Source organism: Panthera pardus, unplaced genomic scaffold (genome assembly GCF_024362965.1).
Source record: "Panthera pardus isolate Hobbes unplaced genomic scaffold, ASM2436296v1 HiC_scaffold_18, whole genome shotgun sequence".
Taxonomy (NCBI): domain Eukaryota; kingdom Metazoa; phylum Chordata; class Mammalia; order Carnivora; family Felidae; genus Panthera; species Panthera pardus.
In genome coordinates this window covers 6,694,495-6,710,516 of record NW_026526743.1, presented here as the reverse complement: position 1 = coordinate 6,710,516, position 16,022 = coordinate 6,694,495, and the positions used below count along the sequence as shown (strand labels likewise).

Below are 16,022 nucleotides of genomic sequence, written 5' to 3'. Positions count from 1 at the left end.
TCAGACCCAGAAGTCCAGACCCCCAGTCCCTCCTCCCTCAGACCCTGCAGCCTTGGCCCCTGGCTCTCAGGCAAGGCCTCCGTGAGGACACTCTTCTCCACCTGCACCTGCACGTGAAGAAAGGACCTGGACTTAGTCAGATCTGCGTTTGTGTCACATGGCCCAGGGCCACTGTGACCTTGGGCTAGTGGCCTCCCCACTCTGAGCCTCTGTGTTCTCTGCTAGTGGGCACCAATCCCAGCCCCGCCTGCCTCGCCGAGGGTAAGGGGCCTGCTCCTGTCCGTGCACCCCAACCCAGGCAGGACCAAGCTCAGAAAGTATCTGTGGCATGGATGTGACAGGGACCCAGAGTGACAGAAGCTGGAGACAGAAGCACGGGACCCTCCTGCCTCCCCCTGCAGCACCCTTGGGAGCCGCACACAGCACACCCTCCCCTCCCCTCCCCTCCGCCTCTCAGGCCTGGAACACTCTTCCCTCACCCTCCCGGCCACCTCGGGCTGCCAAACTCGCCCTTCAGGTTCAGCTCTGCCTGCCTGCCCCTCCTCCTCCAGGAAGCCTGCCCTGACCCTCTTAGCCGCCTCCCATCCCAGCACACGTGGGAAGAAAGGCCACCATCGACACCCAACCTCGCATCTCTCTTGGCCGGGCGCTGAGAGGGCTCTCCCTTAACTCCGCCAGTGTTGCGATCCCCATGTTACAGCTGGCCGGACTGAGGCACAGAGAGGTTGAGTGATTTGCTTAGCGTCCCACAGCTAGCAAGGGGCAGACAGACTCACGATGTGGCTGCGCAGGGAAGCCAGCACCAGAGGATTCAGGGTGTAGATTGTAGGGCCCGGATTCCGCCCGTCCCCACCAGGTACCTGCTGTGTGACCGTAGACAAATTCCCTAAGGGTGTGTGTCCACACTTCCTCAGGTGTAGATGGGAGATAATGGAACCTGTTTCCTAGGATGTTGTGGGGATCAGACACACACACACACACACACACACACAGTACTCAGAAGAAGACCTAAGCACACCCGCATCACGTAGGAAGTAATAAGTATTATCAACTCTATTTCGTGGCAAAGTCAGAACTCGAACCCCCACCCGCCCCGGCTCTTTGCCATCACCCCACAGGATTGTCTCCCCTTCGCTCTATTCTTTCATCCCCGCCAACCCAGGACAAAGGGGTGCTTCCTGTGGTTTCCAGCCTCACTCAGCGTGGACTGTGGGGTCAACACGGGCCGGACGAAACAGTGAAGCATCGTCCACACGAATGCACCGAAAGCCAGTATCACTCCAGCACTGAATGTGTGCTAGACCCTGTTCTAATGTGCGGCAGACGGAGCGCGGGGCTGAACGTACAGAAGTCTCTGCCCTCCGGTCACTGGGGGGCTCAGTCGGTTAAATGTCCAACTTGGGCTCAGGTCAGGATCTCACAGTCCCTGAGTTCAATCCCCGTGCAGGCTCTGCGCTGACCTTGATGAGCCTGCGGGGGATTCTGTTTCTCCCTCTCTCTGCCCCTCCCTGGCTTGTGTGCTCGCTCTCTCTCTCTCTCTCTCTCTCTCTCTCAAAAGAAATAAAAAATACATAAAGATATGAAAACAAGATTCCTCACGATGCTTACATTCTAACAGGGGGGACATAAAATAAAATGAACGGGTAATATAGTGTGTTACAAAGTGATAAACACTCTGGAGAGAATTTAGGGAGCAGGAAGAGACCACAATTTTAAATAGGGTGGCCAGGCTTGTCAGAGAAGGTGACACTCGAGCAAAGACCTGAAGGAGGTGAGGGAACAAGCCAGGAGGATATCTGAGGGAAGAGGCATTCCAGGCGGAGGGCAGAGCAAGTGCAAAGGCCCTGGGGCAGGACTGGCTCTCAGGCTCGAGGAGCAGCAGGGAGCCCAGTGTGCCGGAACCGGAACCCGAGTGATGGAGGGAGAGAGGGGGTTTGAAGGATGTTCCTTAAGACTTTGCAGACCTCAGCTCTTATCCCAGAAACGGGGAGCCCCTGAAGGGTGCGGAGCAGGGAGTGCTGTGAGCTGACCTAGGTTTCTTGGGGCTCCCTGCAGGGAGACTAGATGAGGGAGGAAGGGAGCAGGGGCCTGTCGGGAGGCCGCTGCAGGTGCAGGTGCAGGTGCAGGACGTTGGCAGGGACCAGGTGAAGGTCACACTGATAATGGGCAAGGCTAAAAGGGGGCTTGCCCGCCCCTCCTCCTGCTCTCCGAGCTTTGGCGTTTGCTGCTCCCGTCCTCTCCCTGCAAGTGTGACCTGGGGTGAGTCTCTTTACCCTCGGTGTCCTCAGTTTCCTCCTCTATGAGGCGGAGACCCCCGGCCCTCACCTCACTGGGTTTGGGGGAGAAATGACAGGTATGGCTTGGGTAGCAAGGCCCACGGCACAGGGGAAGTTCTCTAAAGGAGATTTCAAGCCTCAGGAGCTCGTTAACGTCAGTGAAGTATTTGGGGCTGGGCCGGGCGCCGAGTGGGTTTGAGTCTCACCAGAGGGGGTTATTGGGGGGAGTTTCTAGGGGAAGAGGCCAAGGGAGGGGTGGGGGCTCAGGGCTCCGCAGAGGCAGGAACCCTGAACAGGAGGTGGGCCCAGGGAAGGCACAGACCCCGGCCCGGGGTTCGAATCCCAGCCCTTCCACACTGACCGCCCCTCTCTGAACCGCCAGCAGGTGAAATCAGAGCTCTGCCCTCCCACAGGGGGCAGGAGAATCGGAAAGGGTATTGGAGGCAGAGCCCTCCGTTCTGAAGTCCTGACGTGTGAACGGGTGTGACATCAGATGACTGTTGTTGTCCCTGTTCTAGGGTTGTTATGACAGAGCCGGTCCCAGTTCCTGGCTCCCCGGAGGCCGGTCCTGTCCCCCCCACCCCAGCCCGGGTCCCTCCGCCAGCCCCGCCCAGGTGTGTGCCAGGTGAGTGCTCAGGTATGCGGAGGCGGGGTGGCCCGGCGGGAGCAGGAAGGACGGGCCGTTGGGAACCCAGAGGAGAGCAGAGAGCCAGCTGGGCCCCTCGCCCCGCAGCCACTGCCTGGCAGAGCCTGCCCAGCAGGTGAGGAGGGGGCCTAGCCGGGAGGGGCTGGAGGTGGGGACTCCTGTGTCGGGGGGGGGGGGCAGCAGGAGCAGGGGGCCAGGACTCCCAAGTCCAGACACACGAAGCCCTTCAGTCCTGACGAGGTAAGGGACCGGCCCCGTAGCCCGAGGTCATAGTGGCTGAGGAAACGCATGAACGGGTCTGGCTCTAGGAGGAGACTTGGAATCAAAATCCTTTTGTCCTTACAGTCGAGAAGCTCTAAGCCCGAACCCCTGGGCCCCTAAGGAGATCAGGCTGGGAGACAGGATCCCTGGAGAGAGGAAGGAAAATGGGGTACACATAGATTAGGGAGCCAAACACATGGATCCCTGACAGATTTGGGGGGGCAGGGTACTAGGTGTGAGGGAGGAGGGTCTGGGGGTCTGGACTCCAGGGTCTGAGGGAAGAGGGGGCTGGAGGTCTGGATTCTTGGGTCTGAGAGAGGAGGGGCTGGGGGCCTGGGCTCCTGGTCTGAGGGAGGAGGTTCTGGGGGCCAGGACTCTTGGGTCTGAGGGAGGAGGGGCTGGGGTTCAGGACTCCTGGTCTGAGGGAGGAGGGGCTGGGGGTCTGGACTCCTGGGTCTGAGGGAGGAGGGGCTGGGGGTCTGGACTGCTGGGTCTGAGGGAGGAGGTCCTGGGGGCCAGGACTCCTGGGTCTGAGGAAGGAGGGGGCTGGGGGCCCAGACTCTGGGTCTGAGGGAGGAGGGACTGGGGCCAGGACACCTGGGTCTGAGGGAGGAGGGGGCTGGGGGCCAGGACTCCTGGGTCTGAGGGAGGAGGGGGCTGGGGCCAGGACACCTGGGTCTGAGGGAGGAGGGGGCTGGGGCCAGGACACCTGGGTCTGAGGGAGGAGGGGGCTGGGGGCCAGGACTCCTGGGTCTGAGGGAGGAGGGGGCTGGGGGCCAGGACTCCTGGGTCTGAGGGAGGAGGGGGCTGGGGCCAGGACACCTGGGTCTGAGGGAGGAGGGGGCTGGGGCCAGGACACCTGGGTCTGAGGGAGGAGGGCCCTGGGGGCCAGGACTCCTGGGTCTGAGGGAGGAGGGGGCTGGGGGCCCAGACTCTGGGTCTGAGGGAGGTGGGACTGGGGTCAAGACTCCTGGGTCTGAAGGAGGAGGGGGCTGGGGGCCCAGACTCTGGGTCTGAGGGAGGAGGGACTGGGGTCAGGACTCCTGGGTCTGAGGGAGGAGGGACTGGGGATCTGGACCTCTGGGTCTGAGGGAGGAGGGGGCTGGAGCCAGGATACCTGGGTTTGAGGGAGGAGGGTCTGGAGGTCTGGACTCTTGGGTCTGAGGGAGGAGGGGCTGGGGGCCAGGACTCCTGGGTCTGAGGAAGGAGGGGGCTGGGGGCCCAGACTCTGGGTCTGGGGGAGGAGGGACTGGGGTCAGGACTCCTGGGTATGAGGGAGGAGCGGTGGGGGTCTGGACCTCTGGGTCTGAGGGAGGAGGGGGCTGGAGCCAGGACACCTGGGTCTGAGGGAGGAGGGGCTGGGGGCCAGGACTCCTGGGTTTGAGGGAGGAGGGGCTGGGGACAGGACTCTGGGGACAGGACTCCAGGGTCTGAGGGAGGAGGAGGTTGGGGATGTAGACTTCTGGGTCTGAGGGAGGAGGGGCTGGGGACAGGACTCCTGGTCTGAGGGAGGAGGGGGCTGGGGGTCTGGACTCCCGGGTCTGAGGGAGGAGGGGGCTGGGGGCCTGGACTCCTGGGTCTGAGGGAGGAGGGGCTGGGGGTCTGGACTCCTGGTCTGAGGGAGGAGGGGCTGGGGGCCAGGACTCCTGGGTTTGAGGGAGGAGGGGCTGGAGGTCTGGACTCTTGGGTCTGAAGGAGGTGGTTGGGCCAAAATCCTAGGTACTGAAGGCCAGGTCAGGCCCTCACTTCTTTGCTGGCTCCCAGGGCACCTCCAGGTAGCAGGAGCCCCCCCCATTCTCCACACCATGAGCACCACCACAGGGTAAGTGTCCCCAGCCCCCTCTGGCCACCCTCTTACCCACGCCCCCAGGTAGCATGGACACCAGCCCAAGCCTGGACAGCCCCCTTCCCTGCTCGGCCTATAGTTACAGCCACTGGCCCAGAGCAGACAGGCCCGGGTTCAAATCCAGCTGCCAACACTCAGGAGGTGTGACCCCGGCCCAAGAACCTCACCTCTTGGAGGCTCCATTCCTCCTCTGTGAAACAGGGACAATTTTGAGCGCTTGACAGGAAAATGAAGGTAACAGGACTTAGCAGATCATCTGACCAAGAGTAGGTTCTCAACTCATGGCAACTGCTGTTGCCGTTATCTTGTTATTAAATATTGACCTTTTGCCGAAAAAATCCGGGCTGCTTATAACAAAGGCTCAAGTCTCCTGGAGTGAGCAGGGAAAACAACAAAGGGAGACCCATGGGAATAGCCGCATGGGAGATAGGCGGTAGTGAGCTCTCCAGCACAGAGGTAATCAAATTGTGGGGCGATCTGACCAACAGAACAGGATGAGGAGCAGAGCTTTGACTTGAAAGTGTTCCTCGTTCCTGCTGAGCTCTGAGTTTCCGTTACTTCTGTGCACTTCTTCTTGGAGAAGATGACCTAGGAGGAGGAGGTCAGGGGCAGGAGACAGAAGGATCAGGCTGGGAAGAGCCTGGCCCAGGGGGACGGAGAAGATAAGTCTGTCTACCCCAAATACTAATGCTGTTGTAAAAACGCCCATTTATTGAACGACTACTGTGGGCTGCCCTTTGCATCGTGACAAAGTAACTGTCACTGAGGCCGTGAGAGCCCTCAACTCTGAGCGAATCCACCCACAGCTCTACCAGAAGGAGGCTATAGACGGACTCACTCCTATCTCAGAAAGGGACACCGAGGCAGGAGAGATGAAGTCTCCCACCCAGGGTCCTGCGGCAAGGAGGTAGTTGACAGGGCGTTCAAAGCCAGGTCTGCGTGACCACGAAGACCACACTCTCCACCACCTCCCAGCACCACTCCCGGCCTTACCTGCCTGAAACCGGGCTCTGGCCCTGCCCTCCCCTGCTCACAACCCTCCTTGGTTCCCCATTGCTCTCACAATGAAGTCTTTCCCGCTCTGCTTGGCATTCAAAACCCCCATGATCTGCTCCCAATTCGCACGGCCCCTCTCACCCTTTTCTCCCGAACCAGCCCAGAAGCTGCCCCCAAACCAAGTGCCAAGTCTATCTATGGTGAGTTTGGGAGCCAGAAGACCCCAGGCTGAAACTGGGTCTGAGGGAGGAAGGAGTGGAGGGTCTGGACTCCTGGGTCTGAGGGAGGAGGGGCTGGGGCTCTGGACTCCTGGGTCGGAGGGGGGAGGGGGCTGGGGTCAGTACTGCGGGGTCTGAGGGAGGAGGTGGGTGCGGAATCAGGATCCCTTGGTCTGAGAGAGGAGGGGCTGGGGGGTCAGGATCCCTGCCTCCCCGGGGGAGGAGGGGCTGGGTCTTCTGGGTCTGAGGGAGGAGGAGCCAGGGGCTGGGGCTTCTGGGTTTATCCTCCTTCTCGCCCACAGAGCAGAGGAAGCGTTATTCCACTGTGGTTCTGGCAGATGTTTCCCAGTATCCAGTCAACGTGAGTCTGGGGTCTGCGTTGCCGCAGGGAGCCTTAGGGGAGGAAAGGCAGGCAGGCCCGGGAAGATGGTGGTGTGGAAGGCGGCCGGGCCTCCAAACAGAAGCTGCAAGCTCAGTTGGCCCATCTGCAAGGCGGGGCTGCTTCTGCCCGCCTGCCCTCAGCGGTGGGAATCCGGCAGAGGCAGTCAGTTCCACTTGAATCTGCCAAGGTCCTCCTCCAGACCGGCTGTTAGGCCGGACAGGCAGGCCCCAGGGACAAATGCTACGTCAACCTGTGTGCATAGGGGCCAAAGTGTGCCAGGTGCTCTCTTGGAGGCAGGGGTGCTTAGAAGGGACTAGATCCAATTCCTGCCTTCAAGAAGTCTCCAGTCTCGCTGGGAAGACACACGCAGGCGCCAGTCGCTCTGATGAAAACAAAACAAAGGGCCCCATAGGTGGAGCCGGTGACGGGGACGCTTTCTGGAGGAGGTGTGGTTACTGTCAGGCTGGAAGGCGGGGGCAGGGGATTCTGAGCCCACCTGGCGCCCTCCTGGGGCCCTCCTGGGACTCCCTGCTTTCTCCGCACCCCTGCCAGCACCTGGTGACGTTCTGCCTGGGCGAGGAGGATGGCGTGCACACCGTGGAGGATGCCTCGCGGAGGCTGGCGGTCATGGACAACCAGGGCCGCGTCTGGGCCCAAGAGATGCTGCTGCGCGTGTCTCCGGACCGTGTCACGCTGCTTGACCCCATGTCCAAGGTGCCAGGGGACACGTGGGTGCAAGGGGCAGAGGCATGGAGAGCTTGACTCTAGGGACGTCCGAGTGTGACTCTTGGCCCCCACGCGTCCTTCCTCTGGGAACTTTGGCAAGAGCTCTCTGCCCTTCGTTTTTGGAGCGTCACTGGCCTCCTCTGTTAAATCAGAGGTGTGATACTGCAGCCCCGCAGGGTCGTCTGGGCCGTGCTGGGGTCCCAGCTGGCACTGCTGTCGCCATTTGGGATCCTCGGATCCGAGCCTCCGTTTACCCTCCGTCCCGCCCCGCAGGAGGAGCTGGAGTCGTACCCGCTGGGTGCCATCGTGCGCTGCGACGTGGTGACGCTGCCTGGCCGGAGTCGCTCGCTGCTGCTGCTGGTGTGCCAGGAGCCGGAGCGCACGCAGCCCGACGTGCACTTCTTCCAGGGCTTGCGTCTCGGGGTGAGCGGACCCGGGTCCTGAGAGCCACCACAAGCAGGGCTGGGGCCCTGCGGATGCCAGGGGGCGGAGCCGGAAGTGGGAGGAGCCCAGAGCTGGGGCGGGGCCTCTGCGCGGGGCGGGCCTGGGCCAGTGGAGGGGGCGTGGCCTGGAGAGCGAAGCTGGAAGGGAGGGGGCTGTTGAGGGCAGGTGGGACCGGGACGAAGTAGAATGGAGACTGAGACTAAGGGCCGGGACGGAACCTGACAGCACCTGGGGGAGGGTGGATGGGAGCAGCCAGAACTCGGGGCGAGTATGGCCTAGGGGCAGGAAACCCCAGCACCCCGGCTCCAGGGTTGGGGACGTGGCTTAGGGCAGGGGAAGAAGTAGGGTGGGCTCAGAGCGCGGGCGGGCGTGGGCACCGCGTGTGGGCGCTGACGTGGAGGGACCCCGGCACCCAGCCAAGGAATCGACTGATCCGGACCGCGGCGGGGACGAGGGGTAGGTGGGGTGGAGGCCTGGCCTGACAGCATGATTGGCAGGCGGAGCTGATCCGAGAGGACATCCAGGGGGCTCTACACGACTACCGGTCCGGCCGCGGGGAGCGCAGGCCCGCGGCGCTCAGGTAAGAAAGAGGGCTGGGCGGGGAGCGGGGGGAGAAGCGAGGGCGGGTGGGGTCTCAGTCTCCGCATCCGACAAATGGACTGCCACCGCTCGCCGACAAGAGAACGAGTTTGGAAGCCTGTCGAACAGAGCATGGTCCGGGTCTTGCCAACCCCCCCGCAGACACGTGTACCCCCTCTCCAAGAGTACTTTTCCTAGTGCTGGTCCTCCGTTTCTCCTCCCTCGGGCCTCAGTTTCCCTCCGCACAGGTGCTCACTCCTCCCCATGTCTCCAATTTCTCCGCGCCACCTGCAGCCTAGGTTTGACTCGGTTCTGAGCCCCGCCGTCTCCCCCGCCGTCTCCCCCGCACTGGCCCCGGGTGGACCCAGGCTCTTTCCCCTCGTCCCTCCCCAGGGCTACGCAAGAGGAGCTGCAGCGCCGCCCGCCGCCGGCCGCCGAGACCCCTCCCCCGCAGCGCCGCCCGTCAATCCGCGCGGTCATCAGCACGGTGGAGGCGGGCCGGGGGCGACCCCAGGCGGAGCCCATCCCGGAGGCGGAAGAGTCGCTGAGGCCGCGGCCTGGCCTGGCGGGGACCTCAGGCAGCGCTGCCCCGGCCTCCCCTGACCTGGGGCCCCGCGGCCCGGACCTGGCCAGTCTGCAGGCCGAGCGGGAAGTGGTGCGTGGGGCGGGGCTAGGGCGTGGGGGTGGACCGGCCGTGGGTGTGTCCTGCCTCCTGGGAGGGGGGTGGTGTCAGACTTCTGGGGGTGTGGCCGGCGGTGACCGATCAAGGGGGACAGGGACAGGCATCCGAGGGCTCGGCCTGGCCTGGGAAGATGTCAGGGCGCTCGGCCTAAGTAAGGGCTTTGCCTGGGGCGATGAGAGGCCCGGACTCCACATCCCCGAGTCCCACACGTCCCCTGTTCTGTCCCCCAGGACATCCTGAACCACGTGTTCGACGACGTGGAGAGTTTCGTATCGAAGCTGCAGAAGTCTGCGGAGGCGGCCCGGGTACTGGAGCACAGGGAGCGCGGCCGCAGGACCCGGCGCCGGGCGCCTGGGGGTGAGAGACGCCCCCCCACCCCCCAGTGGGATACGGAGCATCCAGTCCATCCGAAGTACCTTCCCTCTCCCTACGGCCTCCCCCTGCCCCCTGTCCCTGCCCCCTGTCCCTGCCCCCTGTCCCTGCCCCCTGTCCCTGCCCCCTGTCCCTGCCCCTGCCCCTGCCCCCTGTCCCTGCCCCCTGTCCCTGCCCCTGCCCCTGTCCCTGCCCCCGTCCCTGCCCCCTGTCCCTACCCCCCGCCCAGGTTTGATGCCCCATCCCCGGGGATCCCACTGGGCCCCTGCCTCCCCCACCTGCAGAGGGTCTCCTGACGCTGCGGGCCAAGCCGCCCTCCGAGGCCGAGTACACGGACGTGCTTCAGAAAATCAAGTACGCCTTCAGCCTGCTGGTGAGAACGGGTCCAGCCTGGGCCAGCGGGGGGTCAGGGGCACGGCGAGCCTGCCGCGTCCGAGCTTTGAACCCGGCACCTGCCCCGTCCCTCAGGCCCGGCTGCGTGGCAACATCGCCAACCCCTCGTCCCCCGAGCTGCTGCACTTCCTGTTCGGACCCCTGCAGTTGGTGAGGCACCCCATCCTTAGGTACCCCCTGCGGCAGGAGGAATCGGGGTTCCACTTCCGGAGGGGGGGAGGTGATGGCGTGCCCACTCCTGCACCCCCGGCAGATTGTGGACACATCGGGAGGCCCCCAGTTCGCAAGTGGAGTGCGGCGGCCGCACCTGACGTCCGAGGCGGTGGCGCTGCTGCGGGACAACCTCACCCCACGGGAAAATGCGCTCTGGACCTCTCTGGGGGACGCGTGGACCCGCCCGGGGTGAGGGGCGCCGTGACGGAGGGGCGGGGCCGGCAGGGAAGGGTAGTTGCTGGGCTTAGCTAGAGGTTGACCAAAGCAATTGAATGAACCCAGGACCTATGCCGGGACCCGGCTGGAGGAAAGGCCAGAAACTCCTGTGAAGGAGAGGCCTAAGACTGACCAAAAGGCCGGGTTTAGGAGGAGTGGGGTGGGCTGTACCAGAGGGCTACGGCTTCGGGAAGGACTAGCCTGTAGGTTGGGGAAGGGGGTAAGAGCAGAGCCGGAGGAGACTTGGGGGAAAAGAGGCGGGATGTGCTTAGAATCAGAAGGAAGATTCAGAGGCTGGGCGCAGCGTTAGAGTGGAATCCGTGTGTTTGCAGATACAGTTGATGCCGGGGGCGGGGCTTGGGCAGGGCTTAGGTGCAGGGGCGGGACTTCGATGCCGGGGTGCGGCTTGGGGTGGGGGCGGGGCTGGGCAAAAGGGGGCCAGGTAGGATAGAGCCGAGACGACAGGAGGGGGAAACCTTACTGAGGTTAATAGGGCTGGAGGCCACCCCAGGAGCCCTGAGCCCCGAGCCCCTCGGCCACAGGCTGGAGCTGCCCCCAGAGGAAGGATCCCCGTACAGCCCTGAGTTCTCCAGCGGCTGGGAGCCCCCGGCCACTGACCCGCAGGGCCGCGCCTGGGGGGACCCAGTTGAGAAACAGCAGCAGCACGAGCGGCGGCGCCGGCAGGTGAGCACCGGACACCCACGCCTGCCTCCCCTGCCCAGGTGACACAGCGGGGCCGGGACCTGGCAGTCTGGCCCTACCTGAGCTACTGCTCTCCTCTCCCCCGCAGCAAAGTGCCCCCCAGGTCGCTGTCAATGGGTGAGTGCCGCCCCCAAGGTGGGACAGGTGGGGTCGAGGAGGGGTGCGCCCTGGGGGCTCCTGGCGCTGACTCCGTTCCTTTTTAACGTCTTTCCTTCTGTCTTCCCGGCTCATCACAGGTGGGTGAGGTGGTGAGGAGGGAGAGGGGCCCGGGCTGGGAGGGAGGGGGCGCAGATCCCAGGGCCAGAGGGAGGAGGGGGTTGGGAGTGGATAAAGTCTGAGAGGCTGTGAGAAGGCAGTAACTTCCCAGGGCCTGGGGAGCTCCCTGTCTGGGTCCCTAAGAGGATAGAGCCCCAGGTGTTGGAGGCAGAGACTGGGGAATCGGGCCTTTGGGGTTGGCAGAAGAGCCCGACTTTGGTGCTTGGGGCCTTGGAGACCCAGCCAAGCCCTGGGCCTTCAAGGGTCATGGGGCACGTTTCTGGGAAAGTTGGGAAGTGGTAGTATTTCCGGGCCCCTGCAAGAGGTGAAGACCGAGGCTGGACCCTCACTCTCCCAAGGCTCTAAAGCCCTTGTCTCATTTCCTGCTGGGAGTGTTATACTGAGAGCTTTAAGGGTTAAAAAGTTGGGGAAATTGAAGTTTGAGACCTGGACTCCTGAGTCTCTGGGGGAGGAAATATCGAAGGGGGGGGGGCTGAGTTCATGATTCCAAAAAGCAATGGGGGCACAGACTCTAGGGTCCTGGGGAATAAGGGGCATAGATGACCCAGGACTCCAGGGTCCTCATGCAAGTCGGGGGCAGATGTGAGGAAGCTTCATGGGATAAGAAGGCAAAGCTGCAGGAGCAGAAGGGGGGTCTGGGTGAGGGCCCCGGCAGAGGGTCTCAGCAGGGACAGCGTGCTGGGAGCTGCCAGCCCCACACAGGGGGTGCCGCGGCCCTGAAGACCCCCCCTCTCCTTTGCACAGGTAGGCCTGATCCGGGCTGAGGTCCTTCTTCCTGGGGCATCAGAGCCCAAATCTTGCTGCCTACCACCCCAGCTGCCTGGTCTTGCAGAACTCCCCCCTGCTTCTGACTCTTGGGCTTGACACCCCCAGCTTTCAACTTCCCTTCTCTGAGCCTCCCTTCTTTGCAGGGAGAACGAGAAGAATAATCCCTTCCTGGAAGAGAGAGAAGTCTATGAGGTTATACAGGCTAGCAGTTAAGAGCTCAAGGCCCTGGTAGAGCTCAGGTTCATATCCAGCTGCGTGCCCAGGAGACCAGAATTACTCAGGGCATGGGCTGCGGGGCCAGGGTGGCAACGCCTCTTTCTTGCTCTGTGACCTTTACCTCATCGTGCCACCTCGTGTCCCTGTTCTCCGACTTCCTCACCTGTAAAATAGCTGATGACAGGGTCTGCGGTGGGGGAGAGGGGTTCCAAATTCATGGTTACACCAAGGGTTGTGTTAAAAATCAGATTAGCCAATCTATGTAAGAGACTGAGCAGAGTCTGGCACCTAGTCAGTGCTATATAACCCCTGTTTGTATCCTAACTATGGGCTACCCGAAGCATGAGCCCATTACATATAGGTGCTTAGTAAACAGCTGGCTCTAGCTGTGTGATCTGGGGCAAGTGATTTTCTCCCCCTGAGCCTTAGATGTTCTCATCTGTAAAAGGGAGGTGACGTCACTGCCCGTAGTTTGTGCGGCAGCACGGTGGCCGGGCACATAAGGAGCGAACTGCATTCAAGTTGTTACTCCGATTTCAAATCTCTGTTAACAGTATTAACCTGGCCTCCTGCGTTGACCTCTGCTTGGCTCTAACCCCAGCTCACACCAACTCCCTACTGCCCAGAGCAGGGAGACTGGCTGCCTCCTTATCCCCAACCTGTGTTGTTCTCCACAGTCACCAAGACCCTGAGCCAGAGGCTGAGCCCCAGCTGGAGCCTGAGGGAAAGTGGGTCCTATGTAACTATGACTTCCAGGCCCGCAACAGCAGTGAGCTCTCTGTCCAGCAGCGGGATGTGTTGGAGGTTAGAGGGGTGGGGGTGGAGGGGTGGAGAGGGGGAGGGCCAAGGAACGGCAGGGGGCCCAGCTGTAGCTGCAGACACAGGCTGTGAACCATCCTCTCCTACCCCCCTCAGGTCCTGGATGACCAGCGTAAGTGGTGGAAGGTTCGGGACCAGCGAGGGCAGGAGGGATATGTACCGTATAATATCCTGACACCCCACCCGGGGCCTCGGGCAAGCCGCAGCCTGGTGAGTCTGGGCAGATTCCTGGGGAAGATCAGGTGTCAAGGGCACTGACAGAGGAAGTAGCTGGAGGTGGGGGTGGGGGGGATGCAGAAATTTACCTCCAAAAGGCGGAGGAGCTGGGACTAGGTCCCCTCTTTGATCCAAGTGCTCCTCTGGCTCCCTCTCCAGGAGAATAGCACTCCTCCTCCCCCACGGGCCCCGGCTCCTGCCTCCTCTCGCCCCACCTGGGACAGCTGTGATAGCCTCAACTTGGACCCCCTAGAGAAGGGTGAGTGGTGCAGGCACCTTCGGGGAGCCGTCCTTGTCCTCGCTTTCCAGTCAGGGGAACCAAGGTTCGGAAAGACCAAATGGACTCCGAGCCCATCGTGAGGACGCTGGAGGTCTCCCTTCTGGCCCCAGGATCCTTCGTCCTGAGTCGGCCGTCTCTCCCCGTTTCCCCGCCTGCAGAGAAATTCTCCCAGATGCTGTGTGTCAACGAAGAGCTGCAGGCGCGCTTGGCCCAGGGCCGCTCAGGCCCCAGCCGCACAGCCCCGGGTCCCCGCGTCCCGGAGCCGCAGCTCAGCCCGCACTCGGACGCCTCGGAGGTCCGCGCCTGGCTGCAGGCCAAGGGATTTAGCGCTGGGTGAGTGACGGGTCGGCCGGGGAGCCAGAGGCGTGGTCGCAAGAGGGGGAGCCTTGGGAGTGGCCTAAAGCTAGGGTCGCTCTGGTGGCAGTGAACGGCAGTGTGACTGGCACGTTACTGCGGGCTTGGATTGGGGTCTCCGGGCGCGCCTGCCTCCGCGGGAAAGCTGGGCACACGCGCCCCGCCCCCTCCCACAGCGCACTATGATTGGGGGGTGGGAGCCTTCGGCTCAGAGCAAGAATGCTGTTCCGATTGGACAAAGGGCGTGACAGAAGTGACGTGATTGGCTGGCGGGCCTGACCACGCCCCCTCCGCTCGCCCAGGACCGTGGACGCGCTGGGCGTGCTGACCGGCGCGCAGCTTTTCTCACTGCAGAAGGAGGAGCTGCGAGCCGTGAGCCCCGAGGAAGGGGCGCGCGTGTACAGCCAGGTCACCGTGCAGCGTGCGCTGCTGGAGGTGAGCGGACGGACCCGGGGGGGGGGGGGGGGCACCCAGGGCTCGGAGACCAGGTGTCTGATTTCCACCTCGCCCTCTAGGACAAAGAGAAAGTGTCAGAGTTGGAGACGGTGATGGAGAAGCAAAAGAAGAAGGTGGAAGGCGACATGGAAACTGAGATTATCTGACCCTTCCCGGCTCCTCTGCTCAGTTTTTCGAGGAAGCCCCGTGGCAAAACGGACTCTGCAGACTGCTGCCACCCATGGAAGCAGACCCCTCCCGAAGGCCCCAGACCTGTTCCGGTGGAGCCTCCTGAGTGAGCGGACTGGCCGTGAGTGGGAGGGAAGGGCCATACTCGGGGTCCCCGCGCATTGGGATATGCTGCCCAGTCTATAAACAGCCTCCTTGTAGCAGACGTTTTCAAACTGCTGTCCCTTCTCTACCGGGCCACGAGGGGTCCAAGAGCCTCTCTCAGCCCCGCTACAGCCTCAGGAGGACAAGGAATCTGCAGGTCCCCACCTTTTCTGGTTTCTTTCTCTGAATCCCTCTCCTCCCTTCCCACCCCCCCCTCACGTCCCCACCCGACATGCTTTCTCCTCACCTCTCAGCCACCAGTCTGTCCTCTAGTTCACTCCAGAGGGACCTTCTGAACGGCCAATATCCCAGGCTTTCCTTGCTCCAACTCCTTTCCTGACTCCCCACGGCCCTCTTAGCCCTAGAGCTGAGCACCTGAGCTTTGATCCCTACCCACTCTCATCCCCCCATGCCCTCCTCCAAATGCCCCCAAGCTCCCTCCAATACCGGGGTCCTGCGCTTGCTTTCTGCGGGCTGGAAGGGATCTTCTGCTTGGTGAACAGCTCTCCTGGCCCAGCTCCAATACCCACTTCAGGGAAGCCTGCCCCATCCCCGGCATCCATGTCACTTTGTCCCCCACTAAGTGCCAGGGACCCAGCCACAAAGTGGCTGCCTCCTGAATATGCCACAGGCCTCCTGGTCCCCCTTCTCCTGGGAGAGGACATCCTCAAAGGAGGCTGTCCCCTTGTTCCCTCTGACCGGCAGTAACTTCCTCACGTCCAGACAGCGAGCAAGGCTGGTTCGAGACTGGTTTTCTCTCATCCCACCTGCATTCAGACTGGTTGTCCCCCGAGCTTTAGGAACAAGTCCCTTTCCTCCTCCTGTGGCCCCAGAATGCCTACCTCTACCCCTAGAGCTGAGTGTCTTCCTCAGCCACACTCTGCCTTCCAAAATCAGATGAGACCAGACACAGTGGGGGCAGGCAGGAGCTCCGACCCTGGCCCCACTTTGCCTGCCTCATGCCTCACACCTCTCCTGCCTCCCCCAGATCCAGGCTCCAGCTCGGCAGCTGCGGGCCTGGGGCTGGTCACACTCCCAGCTCCCCTCTGCCTGCCTCCAGGCTTCTATGTGCTTCCCACCCTGACCCCCTCGGCCCCAGTGGGTGTGTAAATGTCCTCTAACCTCCTGCCGCCTCTCCCAGCCCTGGTTTCTGACAGAAACCGGGGACACAAGTGGCATCCCCAACCTGCATGCCCCACACTCCCACGGCACCCACAGCCTGCCAGCCAGGGCCACACAACCCCTTGTCAGGAGCGAGGCAGGCCTGAGCCCTATCCCAACACCAGCCAACCTGTCAGGACGTGCAGGCTGCCGTTGCCTCCGCCACTCCCACAGTCCCACTGTGGCTCACCAGCTCTAGCCACCCTCCCTTC

General features: G+C 62.7%; 1 protein-coding gene across 3 annotated transcripts; it reads left to right on the top strand.

Annotated features, from left to right (window-relative positions):
- The first annotated feature begins 2,525 nt into the window (after window positions 1–2,525).
- On the top strand, window positions 2,526–14,710 carry EPS8L1 (EPS8 like 1). Of its 3 annotated transcripts, none has more exons than XM_019437803.2 (20): window positions 2,526–2,901; window positions 4,903–5,005; window positions 6,185–6,225; window positions 6,546–6,604; window positions 7,178–7,339; window positions 7,625–7,774; window positions 8,293–8,375; window positions 8,768–9,029; window positions 9,287–9,413; window positions 9,713–9,801; window positions 9,897–9,971; window positions 10,075–10,223; window positions 10,793–10,934; window positions 11,041–11,069; window positions 12,890–13,016; window positions 13,128–13,241; window positions 13,407–13,506; window positions 13,686–13,860; window positions 14,184–14,316; window positions 14,397–14,710. In XM_019437803.2, the coding sequence occupies exons 1-20, from the start codon at window positions 2,802–2,804 to the stop codon at window positions 14,481–14,483; spliced, it is 2,307 nt and encodes a 768-aa protein (XP_019293348.2). In that variant the 5' UTR covers window positions 2,526–2,801; the 3' UTR covers window positions 14,484–14,710. The 3 variants fall into 3 exon arrangements, with proteins under 3 accessions (XP_019293348.2, XP_019293350.2, XP_019293351.2); XM_019437805.2 differs by lacking the exon at window positions 2,526–2,901 and adding an exon at window positions 2,932–3,037; XM_019437806.2 differs by lacking the exon at window positions 2,526–2,901 and adding an exon at window positions 3,096–3,162.
- The last annotated feature ends 1,312 nt before the right edge of the window (window positions 14,711–16,022 follow it).

Bases quoted from the DNA above. Each gene is read 5' to 3' on its own strand.
- EPS8L1 (XM_019437803.2), top strand. From the start codon at position 2,802: ATGACAGAGCCGGTCCCAGTTCCTGGCTCCCCGGAGGCCGGTCCTGTC. The intron at 6,605-7,177 runs GTGAGTCTGGGG...CACCCCTGCCAG, and splicing joins TTTCCCAGTATCCAGTCAAC to CACCTGGTGACGTTCTGCCT. The intron at 13,242-13,406 runs GTGAGTCTGGGC...CTCCCTCTCCAG, and splicing joins CTCGGGCAAGCCGCAGCCTG to GAGAATAGCACTCCTCCTCC.